Source organism: Mustela lutreola, chromosome 6 (genome assembly GCF_030435805.1).
Source record: "Mustela lutreola isolate mMusLut2 chromosome 6, mMusLut2.pri, whole genome shotgun sequence".
In the NCBI taxonomy this organism is placed as follows: Eukaryota; Metazoa; Chordata; class Mammalia; order Carnivora; family Mustelidae; genus Mustela; species Mustela lutreola.
In genome coordinates this window covers 156189633-156203087 of record NC_081295.1, presented here as the reverse complement: position 1 = coordinate 156203087, position 13455 = coordinate 156189633, and the positions used below count along the sequence as shown (strand labels likewise).

Here is a 13455-nt window from a genome sequence, read left to right as displayed (position 1 = left end):
CTAATAATAACATGATGGTTAATCTTATAATATTAAAGAAATAGGTGCTTACTTCATGGAGTCTCAAACTGGTTCAGAGACTTTGTCTGTTTTACTGAAATAAGAAATCTAGTAGTAGAGTCACGTTTTCACACTCAGCCCTTCACTCCCCATCATGCATGTAGGTGGAGGTTAAGTGCCAACTGCTGTCTTTTAGAGTGTGACAGCAAAATCCTTCAAATGTTGATATAGGGTAGAAAAACTGAAATGTGGATTTTGGAATTATCACCATGACAATAAATTTCAGGCAACATAGCCAATCATAATTTCACTGGGGAGGTTACTTTCACAGTTATGGCTCAATGATTTGTAAAATCTTGGGAGTTTCACTGATGCTCTCTGTTCAAATTTCATTCCCAAGGACAGATTTATTTTACAGAGAATAGAAGAAACTGGGAACAGTTACAAATACACAAGTCCCCATGACAATATAGAAATTCTTGTGAATGCTCTCAATTTGACACCTTATCAAACAGATCCTTTGGACAAGTTTTTGGGACTAGAAAGCTTCTCTCCCTCTCTAGTTGCAGAGGAGAGGGGGTCGCTCCTTTCTGTCTAAGACTGGGTTTTAAATATGAAGTCTTGTATTTTTAAGGTGTGACTCTAGAATTCCGTTAGTCAACATTATAAGCAAGAAACAAGCAGGTGAAACCCAATTTTACGGAAAAAAATGGGGTTAGGAATGACTGGACTTTTAATTAAACACTGAACTATAGGACCGAGAGCTCGCTTCCCGAGGGACCAATTCTCGGTGCTGGGAGTGTTCCGGGGTGAGCAGAGCGCGTTTCCCGCCTCGGGCCGCAGGTCACACTCCGCTCGGAGGCAGGAGAACCGCCCTCCCCGCAGTTTCTGGGACTAGACGCCTCTGGCGCCGCCGGAAGCGGACTCAGTTTTCCTGTAGCCGCGCGGTTTCTTAGGTCTTCCCGGGGCGAAGCGGGAACTGCTTCATCTTTAGGGTCTGGAGAAGCATCTGGGCTACTCCCGACCCTCAATGGTGAAAAAAAATCCAGAAATGCACCCAAGAAAAACAAAGATCATTCCTTTTCACTGTCGATTTGAACCTAAGGAGTCGTGCTGGCTCCGTGGCTTAGCTGGTTAAAGCGCCTGTCTAGTAAACAGGAGATCCTGGGTTCGAATCCCAGCGGGGCCTTTTGTGGTTTTCCCACCCTCAAGAAAGAGGACGAGCTAACCAAGTGTAATATTAGGGGTAAATTCCCCTACGGAATTTAACTCAAGCGTTTTATACGGGTCTAAGGGTGGGCGTTTTGACTGTTTGCAAAGAGGAGGTATAAAGATGAAGTTGCGTTCTTTTAGGGAGAAAGAATTTCTATCTTTCTTGATGTCAACATCTTTATTTCGCATGTAATACATTTTAGCACATTACTAAAGGAACAGGGGAAAGCAGCACGCAAAATCACCAATTTTAAACTACAAGCAACAGCATCATCTCAGGTCATTCTATTCTCTTTCCTAAGGGAATTCCAAATGCACACTCCCAATCTGCAGGCGGTATTTTTAGAAAGGCCAACCTCAGCGGTGATTGATAAATGTGTTGTTGGCAGCCACTAAAACCCAGCCGCATAACATAAGTAAGTAATTTAAAAGGTGGTTTTGTGCCTGGAGTTTTTCGGATGGGAAAATCAAACAGGAACACATATTTGTCATCAAGATTTCAGAAAAGAAGTCTTCAGGGAGAAGCATCTACTTGATTATATTATCAGAGTGGCTAGCCCCCTAGAACAAGCAGACCTGAAAATGGCAGCTTCCAGGCTGATTTGAGGAAGTCCAGAAGAACTGAGGCGCCTACTCCCAAACTCTCCAAGAGGGAAGGGGAAAAAAAAGGGGAAGTGGAAAAGTAGTCTGGAGTTCTACTCGCAGCCGGGGCCCTACAGAAACCAAATCAAGAGAAATGGAACCTCACTGTAGCTGTTAGCAACTCTCTTGCTCATCTCCCACCAGCAAGCTCCCCACCACCCCGTGCAGAAAGTTCCACCAGCTGGCTTTTACCTTCAGAGCACATTATTTTATGTAGATGGTCAAGGGTTGACTATGATCTCTTGTCCTATCTGTAGAAACAAAATGTCCCAGGACTCTGAGGACTCGTTCAGGAAACAACTCTATTCTTATGGAGAATTGTTCCCCGCACTCTGCCACTTAACTCCCACTTTTCTTTATAGGCATCACACAGCAATGGAAAGGCATTTTTTCACTACATCCTCCCATCCTTTAATCACGAAAGCCTTTCTTCCAGGTCTCGAGTACAGACGTCTATCAAATGCAGAGGACAGCTGAGTCACCAGGTAGAAGTCAACACTAGACCATGACTATTACTGAATCTGACTTAAGCTTCACGCTCTGGATCCATCAGGGTCCAGGAATGCCTTTCCTGGGATGCTTCCTGCCCAGAGGCCCTCAGTAGATCTGCACCATTGAGGTAAGGGCACTGGTTACTGAAGCAATGGAATATTCTGGGTGAGAATTCTAACCAACTTCTGCAGGCTGGGGAGAAGACTCAGACAAAGTGCTCCAGGCAAAGGAAATGACATGTGACCAGAGGTTACAAAGTGGAAGCAATGAGGGGAGAAGGTGTGTCTGCACCTCAAACTCTTCTTTGTGTTGTGGACATGACCAAAGGCCTTTGAGTATCCTCACCATGTGTGGCCTCATGAAGACCCCAGATGCACTTGACCTGACAGCTGAGAAGTATCATGTACTTCATGGGGTTTTTGTTTTTGTTTTATTTTGGTTTTGCTTCATGGGTTTTTGTTTTGTTTTTGCTTCGTGGGTTTTTGTTTCGTTTTCAAACAGACCATGTGTTACCAAAGCAGGAAGGGTGGCTTTTGAATTTACCGGTTGTGAAGTAAGTCGAGTCTCTAGCTGGACTGCTATGGTTCTCCTGGGAGGAGATGGAGAAAGAAGGGACTGTGTTTCCCATTTGACCCTGGATAGCAACACTCCTCTACTTGCTTTTTATCTGACTTTATCGCCAACCTCTCTATGTCCTGGGGCAAGGGCTGTCTCTGGATCTCCAGAGTTCCACACCGGCCCCAGAGATAGCAGATACCCTGTCGGGGGAAAAGGTAGCATTTATCTGGTGTTTATTCTTTTCCAGGCATTTGGTATTTGCCAAGCACTCGATATATGCTAAGTCATGCAATGCCCGCTGCATCCTTACAAAGGAAGGTTCCATTATTTCCCCTACTTTAAGAGGAGGCACCAAGGTACGGGGGTACAAAGTCACTAGCCTGGAAGGTCATACAGCTCAGAAGTGGCAGAGTCAGGGGTAAGCCCATGTAGCCTCAATAGCATTGAACCAACCTGTTGGGCCTCCAGATATCTCTAAATGCTTCTCTTTGCACGTATTTGCCATTTCCTCCTCTGTGATATGCTGCCGAGGCCCAAGTGGGGACTTGAAATGGGCAGAAAAGGACTGAACTTGTGGCCACCTAGGCAATTAAGAGGAAACCTTGTTTGGTTGTTCCTTTCTAACCTTACTGATGACAATCTTTCTATGAAATACCAATTCACTTTTCTTTCAGTGTATGTATGGACGCTTCTGTGAATTTTGAGGAATTTAGGAGAAGGCTGAATGATTCTGAATATCAGCGATCATAAAACAGATTCACCCTGTTTTCCATCTTTGTAAGCAGGTATTAGATTGGATTTCTTTTTTAAAAAGGAAAGGTGAGGAGAAGATTCTAGTTACCTGAGATTTTTCATTACTTGTGGCTTGGCAATAAATCATGTAAGAATAATAATATCCTCAAGTTTGGAGTTCAAAATAGAAACACTGTTTGCTAATATTTGTAACTAGCTATTAATGCTTAAGATAAACAGGCTGGACATCAGGAAACTTGAACCTGAGGGATATTTCTGAAGATGTCACTAAACACAAATTTCTGTGTTTCTAAATCACATTCCCTGGGTCCTGGATCCTGTTATGAAGTGCAAATTTTGCAAACTGCCAGGCCCTCATGACCTGCCCTTGGCTCCCACTGTATGTCAAGGAAAGCTTCACAATGGAGTATGTAGAAGATGTTCACTGATGGTGCCCTTTTCTGTGGTGACCAGGCGTGGTGCCCAATTTGGGAGTCATCCCTGTGTGAGTAGGCAAAGACACCCTTGCCCATCTCTGTTTAGCAATTAAAAGCGATTGGTCTAGCAACATAAATAAACCTAAACATCCTAGTAGGGCAGGAATAAAGTAAAAATGGAATGGGATACATGTAACAGCGTCATTTATGTGAATTAAAAACGCGAGAGCTAAAAGCAAAAGTATATGTTCTGCAAACACGTTTAGAAAGAAAAAGATGACCTTTCTCCAGTAATTTCTTATGGGGGTGGGAGATAGGAAATGAGATTGAGAAAAGGGTATTAAAAAGAAATCTGTAAGTAAACAAAACAAAAGAGGGGCCCTGGAAAGATCAGTGTAATTTAGGAGTTGACATTCCTTCAATTTCTTGAATGTAAGAAAGAGGAGATGAGATGAAAATTATTAGTCTTTAAATGTCTCCCAGGTACAGAGTGCTTAATTCTAGAGCGATGATAAGAAATTTTTAAAAACTGATTATTCCACGTGGAGAATATAGGAAAAGGTGGTGGGATACGTTCACTGAAAAACGGCAGTTTGTCAGGAGTGGGATTCGAACCCACGCCTCCAGGGGAGACTGCGACCTGAACGCAGCGCCTTAGACCGCTCGGCCATCCTGACCCTGCTGGTGTGTCTGTTGCTCCAAATTTATTTCTGGGTCTGCAGAAACACTATTCCCTTTGCTCAAGACGCGAGAACTCCGGTGAAAGAGTGACCGAAAGTATGCCCTGGAGATCCGCCCGGGGCGCTCGGTTGCCGGGTGGCCGATGGGCACCGGCCGTGCAACCTCGGATTCGGGCCCCCGGAGGGGGGCGGGCCGGGTGCGGGCAGGGCACTCTCCATCCTCTCGGCCGCAGGCTAGTGAGATAGTGAAAGCCCCCGCGATGTCGGAGTGCACACGCTGTCCCAGGAGGCGCCAGGTCGCTGCCGGGGAGTGCGGCGGAGGCCGGGCCCGCAGGTGCTCGCAGACTCCCCAGCCTCTCCTGTAAACCGCCCAGCCGGTGCTTAGCCCCCCAGCCCCCGACCCCCACCCCGGGAACCGGCTGGTCCGGCGTCTCGTTCTGAGTGCATTTAGCTCTCTGCATGAGGATCTGCGGGCGTTGCTGTACGGGCGTTTTACTGCAATAGTTCCCAAAGGAAACAAAAAAGCGAGTCGTTTCTGTATCTCGTAGACCCGGCGGGGGGCGCCCTTGACACCAGGCGTCTCCTGCAGCCACTTTCCGAACGTACCTAAGGTCAGGCGGGACCCGCTTCGGGTTTTCTCGCCCGGCGTCACGGTCAGGACCCTGTGCCCAGAAGAGCACCGACCCGAAGCGCGAGTTTCAGACAAAGCTCGAACTAGTCCGCTGACCGCCAGGCGGATTTTAGACCCGTCGTCTCGCCTCTGTCCACCCGAGAACGTGCTTTCCGGGGGCGCTTCACGGCTACGTCTAAATTCCGTGGAAGGACTCCAGTGCTTCGCCTCTTCAATTATGCACCAAATCTGCACCCCCAGGGAACCAATTAAAGGCAAATTCCCAGGCCCATCCCGACCTACCGAATTGGACGCCACGGGGAGAGTCCAGCCGCGCGCGGCTAGCAGGCGCTCCGCGTAATTCCCACCCGTGCCCAGGTGTGCGAGGCACCCGCTTAAAGCACAATAACCCTGTAGCTCTTCACCGACGCTCCGCTCTGCCATCCGCAGGAGGTGAAACGGGAAAGCCTGTGGATAGTGCCACCTGGGAATGGCATTTGGTAAGATTTCCCTCCACCCCTAGGGGATGTTCGTATGCACCCAAGTTTGAGATCATTATTTTAGGGTGAATCTTTCTTTTAAGGGCAAGGTGGAAGAGCCGCATTCAGAAGTGTTCAGGTCTCTGTGCTACAGGGCTCTGGGCCCAACAGGTGTGAATCAGAGTGCAGGAGCTCAAAGCGCTCTTGCAAGGGATGCTCGCAAGGGATGCGCGTGGGCTCCGTGTGTGCGCGCCCACCTGTGCCGCCATGTCTGCACGTGGCTCACTGCATATAGCCATGGTGACTATCCCCGAAGGAAGGTGCTCCCCGGTACCTGAAAAGCCAGAACCCAACCTCTCGGGGAGGAAAAAATGAAAACAATCTGTAGAGAAGGTTAGAATCCGATTATTGGAGTGGTTATATGGAAGGAGATGGTATGTAAGCATTTTCTGAAGACAAATATCTCTCTCAAGGATGCAGATAAACTTTCTGAGTTTTAGAAGTCCAGCAATGACCACTGTCGTCTCTTAGAAAATTGGGAAATAAAGCCAGACCTACCAACACTGATCATTTCCTCTAGGCGTTGGTAGCTGGTGCCAGCTGGAAAGAGAGCCTCAAGTCTCATCAGGTAAGTTCTTCCTCATTAGTGTCTCATGCAAAGAGGATAGACCTGGGGGAGGTGGGAAGAGATGGAAAGGGACACAAATGTTTCCAACGAATCTACTGTCAGCTCAGTACTCCTGTCTGGTGGCCATTTTCCTTGAACGTTCAAAGAAATCATGGATTTGGGGGAGGTCAAGGGGGAAGGGGAGAGGAGTCACAGAGATGATTAAAACCTGTGATCGTCTTTCTGTTCTCAGAGCGGGGTTCTTGGGGCAGTCCCGTCTGTTCTGGGTGATTTCACGTGTGCATTTCAGGTTCCACATTATACGTTACATCACCAGAGCAACTGCCGGAGGTTCTTAAGTATTTTTAAAGAAATCTTGGACTTTGTTTTTCTTTGACTTTCTAAAAGAATAATGTGAGCACAAATGAACACTTAAAGCTAGATAAATAATATTTTTCTCCCAGGGGGACCATGGGGGAGGGGTGGCATGGGGTAGACAGCGTCAGCTGAAACATGTTAGAGGCAGGGGCATGGGAAAGAGGACACTGGGTGTTGGGATCCATGAAATGACGGAGGAAGAGGCCCTTTCGATCTGGTTCTCCGGGTGCAGGCCCTTGGGCCAAGTTAAAGGTGGCCCACTTAGTTGCTTTGTTCTCCTGACTTCTTCACACCTAAGACTCTCCCAAGCCAACGGATGTCACCTTGGTAACTTCTAAGGCTCTTCAAACAGGAATCCTCCGACAAGGGCTTTCTAAAGATCACCAAGGTTTTTTTTGTTTTGTTTTGTTTTCCAATTACAAGGTATTACCATTTGAAATTTCCCCAATATTGCCTCCTCCTGGAAAAGTATTGTTAACATTTGAAGAGGTAGCCTCACTCACCTACACCAGGAGTCCGGTTACCTTTCTAGGAGGAGAGATGGGGTCCCCCCTAACCCCCCCTTCCCACCCAACCCCACCCCTTCAACCCGGCCTGCAGGGGAGTCTTAGACACACAGACCCCCAGTGGTCAGCCAGCTGCATTCCCACGCAGCTGCTTTCCTGTTTTTATGTCACTTCCACTTGTCGGGATAAAGAAAAGTTGCAGATGCCGCCTTCAGCAATCAGCATACTTATTTATTAGCTTAAGACCATGGGCAACATCTACTCTGGAAACTGGAAAAAAAATTCTGGAAATGGAAGGTGTGAGCCTGGAAAAATCTGCAGTCCGTGGGCATGACGAGCCATGTGTAGCCAGGAAAATGCAGACTGAGCGAGTGTGTGCCTAGCCTAGCTGGGCCCACCCAGGGATGGAGCAGCATCTGGGGCCTGGGGAGGAGCAGACCTGGGGACACACAGACCTGGAGATGAAGGGCGGGGGGAGTGAAGGCTGGTGGGGGGAGTGAACTGAAGGTGCGTTTGGGGTTTTAACCCAGAGGCAGGGTGGAGGGCTGAGAGGTCCCGAGGCCCGAGCGGATAAAGAGGTGATGTCACTGAGAAGGGTCCTGGAAAAGCTCTGGGATGGAGAGATTCTATATAAAAAGAGGAAGAGAGCTGGAAACTTGTGTGGGGTTTGCAGAGTGAGGTTGGAAGGACCCCTGGGGTCAGGGGGAAACAGGCCGGCTGAGGCAGACAGGACAACAGGAGCAGGGGCAAGTCCAGCCACCCAGACTGGGTTTCATCTGGAGTTTTCTCCTGGATCAGAGTTTCAGTCTGGCCCCCAGCCTTGATCATTTCATCCCCTCCCAGGCCCCCAAACCAATGGCTCAGATCCCACACTAGTAGGGCCAGTTTCCTCTACTCTCCAGGACGTGTCTTTGACAGCTGGACATACAGGCCCAGAAAGTCTAGAAGCCAGCCAGGTGTTCATCATTGGCCTGGGTTCCCCTCACAGTCCTCCATTGTGATGTCCCCCCAAGTTCTTTTACGGGATTTCAGCCTTGAATCTTACCTTCCCAGAACCTGTTGAGTTCCCTGCTTGCCTAAAACCTGTTCCTCTACACATCCCTATTCTGGAGACTCAGATGTTTCTGTCATAAGCCCATGCCAGTCTAACCCCATCTTGATCGCTGAGTTCTCTCTCCCTACAGGATTTGGTCTCTGGGAATAGGAGAATGCTAGAAGCAGCTTTGGAGTCACCTCCCTGCCCCAAGTATCAGCACAGAAACAGAGGAGGAAGGCCCTAGACACCACACTCTCTAGCAGCAACAACACTACCTCCCCAAGACCAAATGATTCCTACCCAACAGGGAGAAACAGGGCCTGGGTGGACCTGGCAGCTGGTGTGTCGGGGGGACAGAGGGGAGGGCTTAGGACAAAAGAAAGCAGTTGGGCTGGGATATTCCTTAAGGTGCCCTTTGGCTGGGCTGGGGGGGGGTTAGTTTAGAATGGAGGGTATCCCCAGAGGCCGAGTCCTCCCCAATGGGGGACAGTGGGATCTCCTTAGTGAAGACTGTCGCGAGCAAAACCCCTGCGTCCCGCCAGGGGGTCGCAATGTGTAAAGAAGAGAGAGAGAGATGGATATGATGTAACTCACTTGATCTTAATTGGGATGAGGTCTGCACCACTATCGTGGCCCGGTCACGGTCCACTGACGTTGTCACGGAGAAGGAGACGTTGCCTCACAATCTAGACAGAGAGGTCATCGCAGAAGTTGAGACTGAGAACCAGCCAGTGGTCGGCAACGAAGCTGTCGAGGCGTCGGTAACACCGGCAATGATGTCCTCCCGACAGGGAACTCTCTTCACCTCAGTCCAACCCGATGCCTCTTTATATACTGTGCTAAGTCTCCTTCATAAGCACATTACATCACTTATTTTTCTTACGCTTACACACCAAAAACACACACACGTTGTAAACATGTTTTGGTCTACGATATTTCGCACAAGTTAAAATATTTACAACTTGTTACTCCGCGCTAATCTTATCACTACACGCATATGGTCTAGGCTTACTTGCTATGTGGTTAGTTTGCAGCTTGTTCCTGTTTTTCATTTAGTAGGGGTTTGCACTTACTACATATTATTTATTTATTTATTCATTTATTTATTACACTTTATTTATTAAAGGTTCGTACTCACTACATTCCACCCCCTGACTCCCTGAGGGACATGTTTTAACATACCCGAAGGGGGTCATTTTATACATCCAAAAGTGTCTGTAAAATTTGGTAATTGGGTTGATTTTTGGATTGGTGGGTTTTTTTCCCACCAATAGTTTTATGATTACGTCGTCCATTTTAAGCCAAGGAAGGATCTGTATAGGTGATCTAATGATCGTGTGTTTGTCGCCAATTTCAAATTGTAGGTTCGTGTATGCTATAAAATACGCATATACATATTTCTCAAACAGGGAGTACTTATTCTCAGAATATGGGAAACATTTACATGCAAATCCGATAGGTTTCAGGGTACCTCTCTCTTAGAGTAGGTTCCCCAACATATGTAGTTCATATGACACAGGATATCGATAACGATAGTACCTCCATCCTGCGGTACAAAGAGGTTTTTGTGGAGTAGCATCATATTTTTGGCAATCTGAAATGCCCTTTGTTCTACACTTGTCCATTTAAAATCTGCTGCTTTCCTAGTTATTTTATAGATGGGTGTGAGGATAGCTTGCATATAGGGGATATGTTTCCTCCAATATCCAAATAATCCTAGCAGGTGTTGTTTTATTAGTGGGCTCTGGTATATTATTAATAATGTTAATTACCGAATCGGGAATACTGGGGCCTTCTGTCGTCCATATAATCCCTAAAAATTTTACCTGATGGGATGGTCCCTGGACTTTGTCCATATTAATGGTCCATCCATTGTTGCATAATGCATCAATGAGTATATCCATAGCTAGTTTTAGTTCTTTTTCCTCCTTTCCTAGAATAATGATATTGTCCACATATGTTAGGACCTTAGTGTTCTCTGGACTCTTGTTCCATGGAATTGTTTGCTGGATAACACTATGGGCAATAATCGGACTGTTTTTGTATCCTTGTGGGACTCTTGTGAATTGATATTGTTTGGCTTCCCATGTAAATGTGGTAATCTCTCTGCTATCTGGATGTAGGGGTATAGCAAAGAACATGTCACTCAGATCGATAGTGACCATCCATTTTGGCTTGCAATCTGTAATTTCTTTAGTTATATTTTCTATGTCTGGTAGTTGGCCTGGCATCTTAGGGGAATTCTTATTGATATTTTTATAATCTACCATTACTCTCCATTTTCCATTGGGCTTCTTAACAGGCCATACTGGGCTGTTAAAGTTTTGTGTATATTCGATAATTCCTCTCTTTAATAGGTCTGAGATAGTATCAGTAATTTCCTGTTTCCTCCCTTTAATGGGGTATTGTGGTGTGAAACATGGTTTAATCTTAGGTAAAACTATGGGCTCTACTTTCACAGTTGTTAATTCTTCTATAGTCAAGCATATACATTCGGGTTCATCTGGATCCATTTTGATGGTTTTAAGTCTTTTCAATGGTATCCAGTCTCCAAAGATTTTTTATGATTTCTCTTATACCTAATATATTACAAGGGGCATGTGCGCATATAACTATATCTATCATGTGCGCATATAACTATATCTATGCTTACTTCCTTATCGTATATATCGTATATATACAAAGACATGTATGTTTTATAACCCGTTATTTCTTGTCCTTTTATGCAAACTGCTGTATAGTGTTTATAAGTATCTTCACTGATAGGTACTATTTCTGGGCGTACTACGTACTAACGTGATTTTACTACCGGTAGCTATTGAGAATGAATCATGGAATTTACTTCCATGGAGGCTGCCTGTTAGCTGTATATATGGTCTTATGTCCTTCTGTAGAAGGATTTTCGCTGTAAAGGCAAAGATTGGTTGCGATCGCGAAAGCGGCTTATCCCTATTTGCCCTGACTGTGTCTGGCGTCTCCTGTCTTGGTAGACATTCTGTATTGGTTTTTTGAGATAAAATCGTCTTTGAGGGACTCCTGGGTAGGGATCTTTCTGTGGTTCTCTTGGGCGAAAATATCTCTGTGGCCCTTCCGGCCTCTTGTTGGGCCCCCTGGGTCTCCCTCGTTGGCCAGACGGGGGAGCCCCTATGTCGTTTTTTGCATTAGGCCCCTCATTTTGCCTCCTAATATTGGCCCATTGTATTGGGCTGCGAGGCATTCGCTCAGTAGGTTGTCCTGTACTGTTCCAGGTTTTATTGCTAGGAGACTGTTTAGGCCACGTCCTAGATAATTTAGGGGTTTGTTTGATATCCCTCATATTCCTCAAGTATTCTATTATGTCATGTCCTGTGTTCATTCTTGCCATAATTGCATTGAGAGCCAGTGTCATGTTATCGGGTCCGCCTCTAATAAAAGCTTTTTTCATTGATGCTGTTAGTTGGAATCTGCCTGGATGACTGGTTAAATCGCCATAATAGATTATTTCTAATAGGCAAAGTTTCCTAATGACCTTAATACCTTCTTCTGGTGTTCTCCATCTAAAACTGGGAATGCCTGTATCCATGCCATGGCTATCCATTCAAAAACTGTCCTGACAGTGTTTTCTGTTTCTAAATAAAATTGTAGTGCCTCCGCTACATTTGGTTGGTCTATTGATAGGTTAAGATTTTTCATTTCCTGATTCGAGAGTCTTATGCTATACATCCCTTTATTCCATAATTTTAATAGCCATTTGGCGTCATTAAGGCCGTTTTGTGCGCAATCATTTCTCAAGGATGTCAGTTCTTGTCTACTATACTCTCTGGTTTCTATGTCCCTGATCTGGACTCCTTCACCTGGCGTTCTCATAGGGGTTGATATTTTGATTATTGTAACCGAGTTACATTGGGCCATATTATTACCGCTATCTTGGTAAGCTTCTGCAAGAGCCATCTGCAGGAAGAGGTTTTTTGATTTACCGATGGCTTCTCTGACTAGTCTTTTGCCTTTGAGCCTGTCATTGTTTATGTCATCGATGACTTTGCATAAAATTGCTGGCACCTCTTTTCGGTGTGCCATTTCCAATAATGGCTGCACCTTTTCTGGGTCAGTTAATAAATCATTAAGTTTAGTACCTTTCCTGCACTCGGGAAATTTATCTTGTACAACTTTCTCTATATTTCTCCATGGAGATTGCGGTTTAAGTTCTCTCCAGTCCTCCCTGACCAACAGTTTTGCAAAGGCTCTTTTCATTTTAGTAAACATTGTGCCAGTCTAAGTTTTAATTTGTATTGAAATCGAAACCAACTCCAATTTAAGTAGCTACCATGTAGTTTATGTTCAATTTGATTAAGGTCGTTATGGATGCTGTGCTCGAGCTTGTTTAGTAACCACCCCCTCATCTATTTTCGCTGGGCTGGGGCTCGCCTGAAATAGGCGGGTGCGTTCCCCAGGGTCTGTGGCGTCCTTTTCGCGTGCCGGAGCTCACGGCCCACGCGAGGGTGTCACCCTTCCCCTTTGCCTTGCGTCCTCCCGTTAGTTAGTTTGGGGTGGGGGTTGCCAACCTGGTTCAGTCGTCTTCCTCGTCGCTGTCCAGTGGGATGAAGTCTGGCCCTCCAGACTTCCGCAATGGTAGGCGGTCTGGTAGATTGGGGAGGTCCGGGGTAGTAGACCTGTCTCGGTGGTCTCTGTCCTCTTCCTTCAAAAGTTTTAGGATCAGCTCTCCCGTTTTCCTTGCGTTCTGGAGGATTCTCTGGGTTGTCCTTAGGGGCTTACGCAGTTGTCTCCGCCGGGTGTGTCGTTGCATCGGGGGTTGTGGCCTCAGCTGCCGATCTCATCAACTCCTCCCGTGACTCGGACTACGACCGCCGACTACTCCAACTGGGAACCAGTTGCGTGCTGACCGGCCACGGCTGCCGACTACGCCAACTGTCGCGAGCAAAACCCCTGCGTCCCGCCAGGAGGTCGCAACGTGTAAAGAAGAGATAGAGAGATGGATATGATGTAACTCACTTGATCTTTATTGGGACGAGGTCCGCACCACTATCGTGGCCCGGTCATGGTCTGCTGACGTTGTCACGGAGAAGGAGACGTCGCCTCACAATCTAGA

At 46.5% G+C, this 13455-nt stretch overlaps 1 protein-coding gene and 2 non-coding genes across 3 annotated transcripts in view; 1 reads left to right on the top strand and 2 right to left on the bottom strand.

Moving 5' to 3' along the window:
- The first annotated feature begins 1115 nt into the window (after positions 1-1115).
- On the top strand, positions 1116-1189 carry TRNAT-AGU (transfer RNA threonine (anticodon AGU)). Its single transcript has one exon. It is a non-coding gene; the product is annotated as a tRNA-Thr (tRNA).
- A 3478-nt stretch (positions 1190-4667) lies between these two features.
- On the bottom strand, positions 4668-4750 carry TRNAL-CAG (transfer RNA leucine (anticodon CAG)). The gene has a single exon. It is a non-coding gene; the product is annotated as a tRNA-Leu (tRNA).
- Positions 4751-8948: 4198 nt separating this feature from the next.
- The window catches only part of LOC131832951 (butyrophilin subfamily 1 member A1-like), a 34882-nt gene continuing 30375 nt past the window's right edge, over positions 8949-13455 (bottom strand). The window contains exons 10-11 of the mRNA XM_059176184.1: positions 12911-13450; positions 8949-9055 (exon numbers count right to left, since the gene is read on the bottom strand). Coding sequence (XP_059032167.1) covers positions 13403-13450 — 48 coding nt within the window. The 3' untranslated portion in view covers positions 8949-9055; positions 12911-13402. The remainder of the gene's footprint in view (positions 9056-12910; positions 13451-13455) is intronic.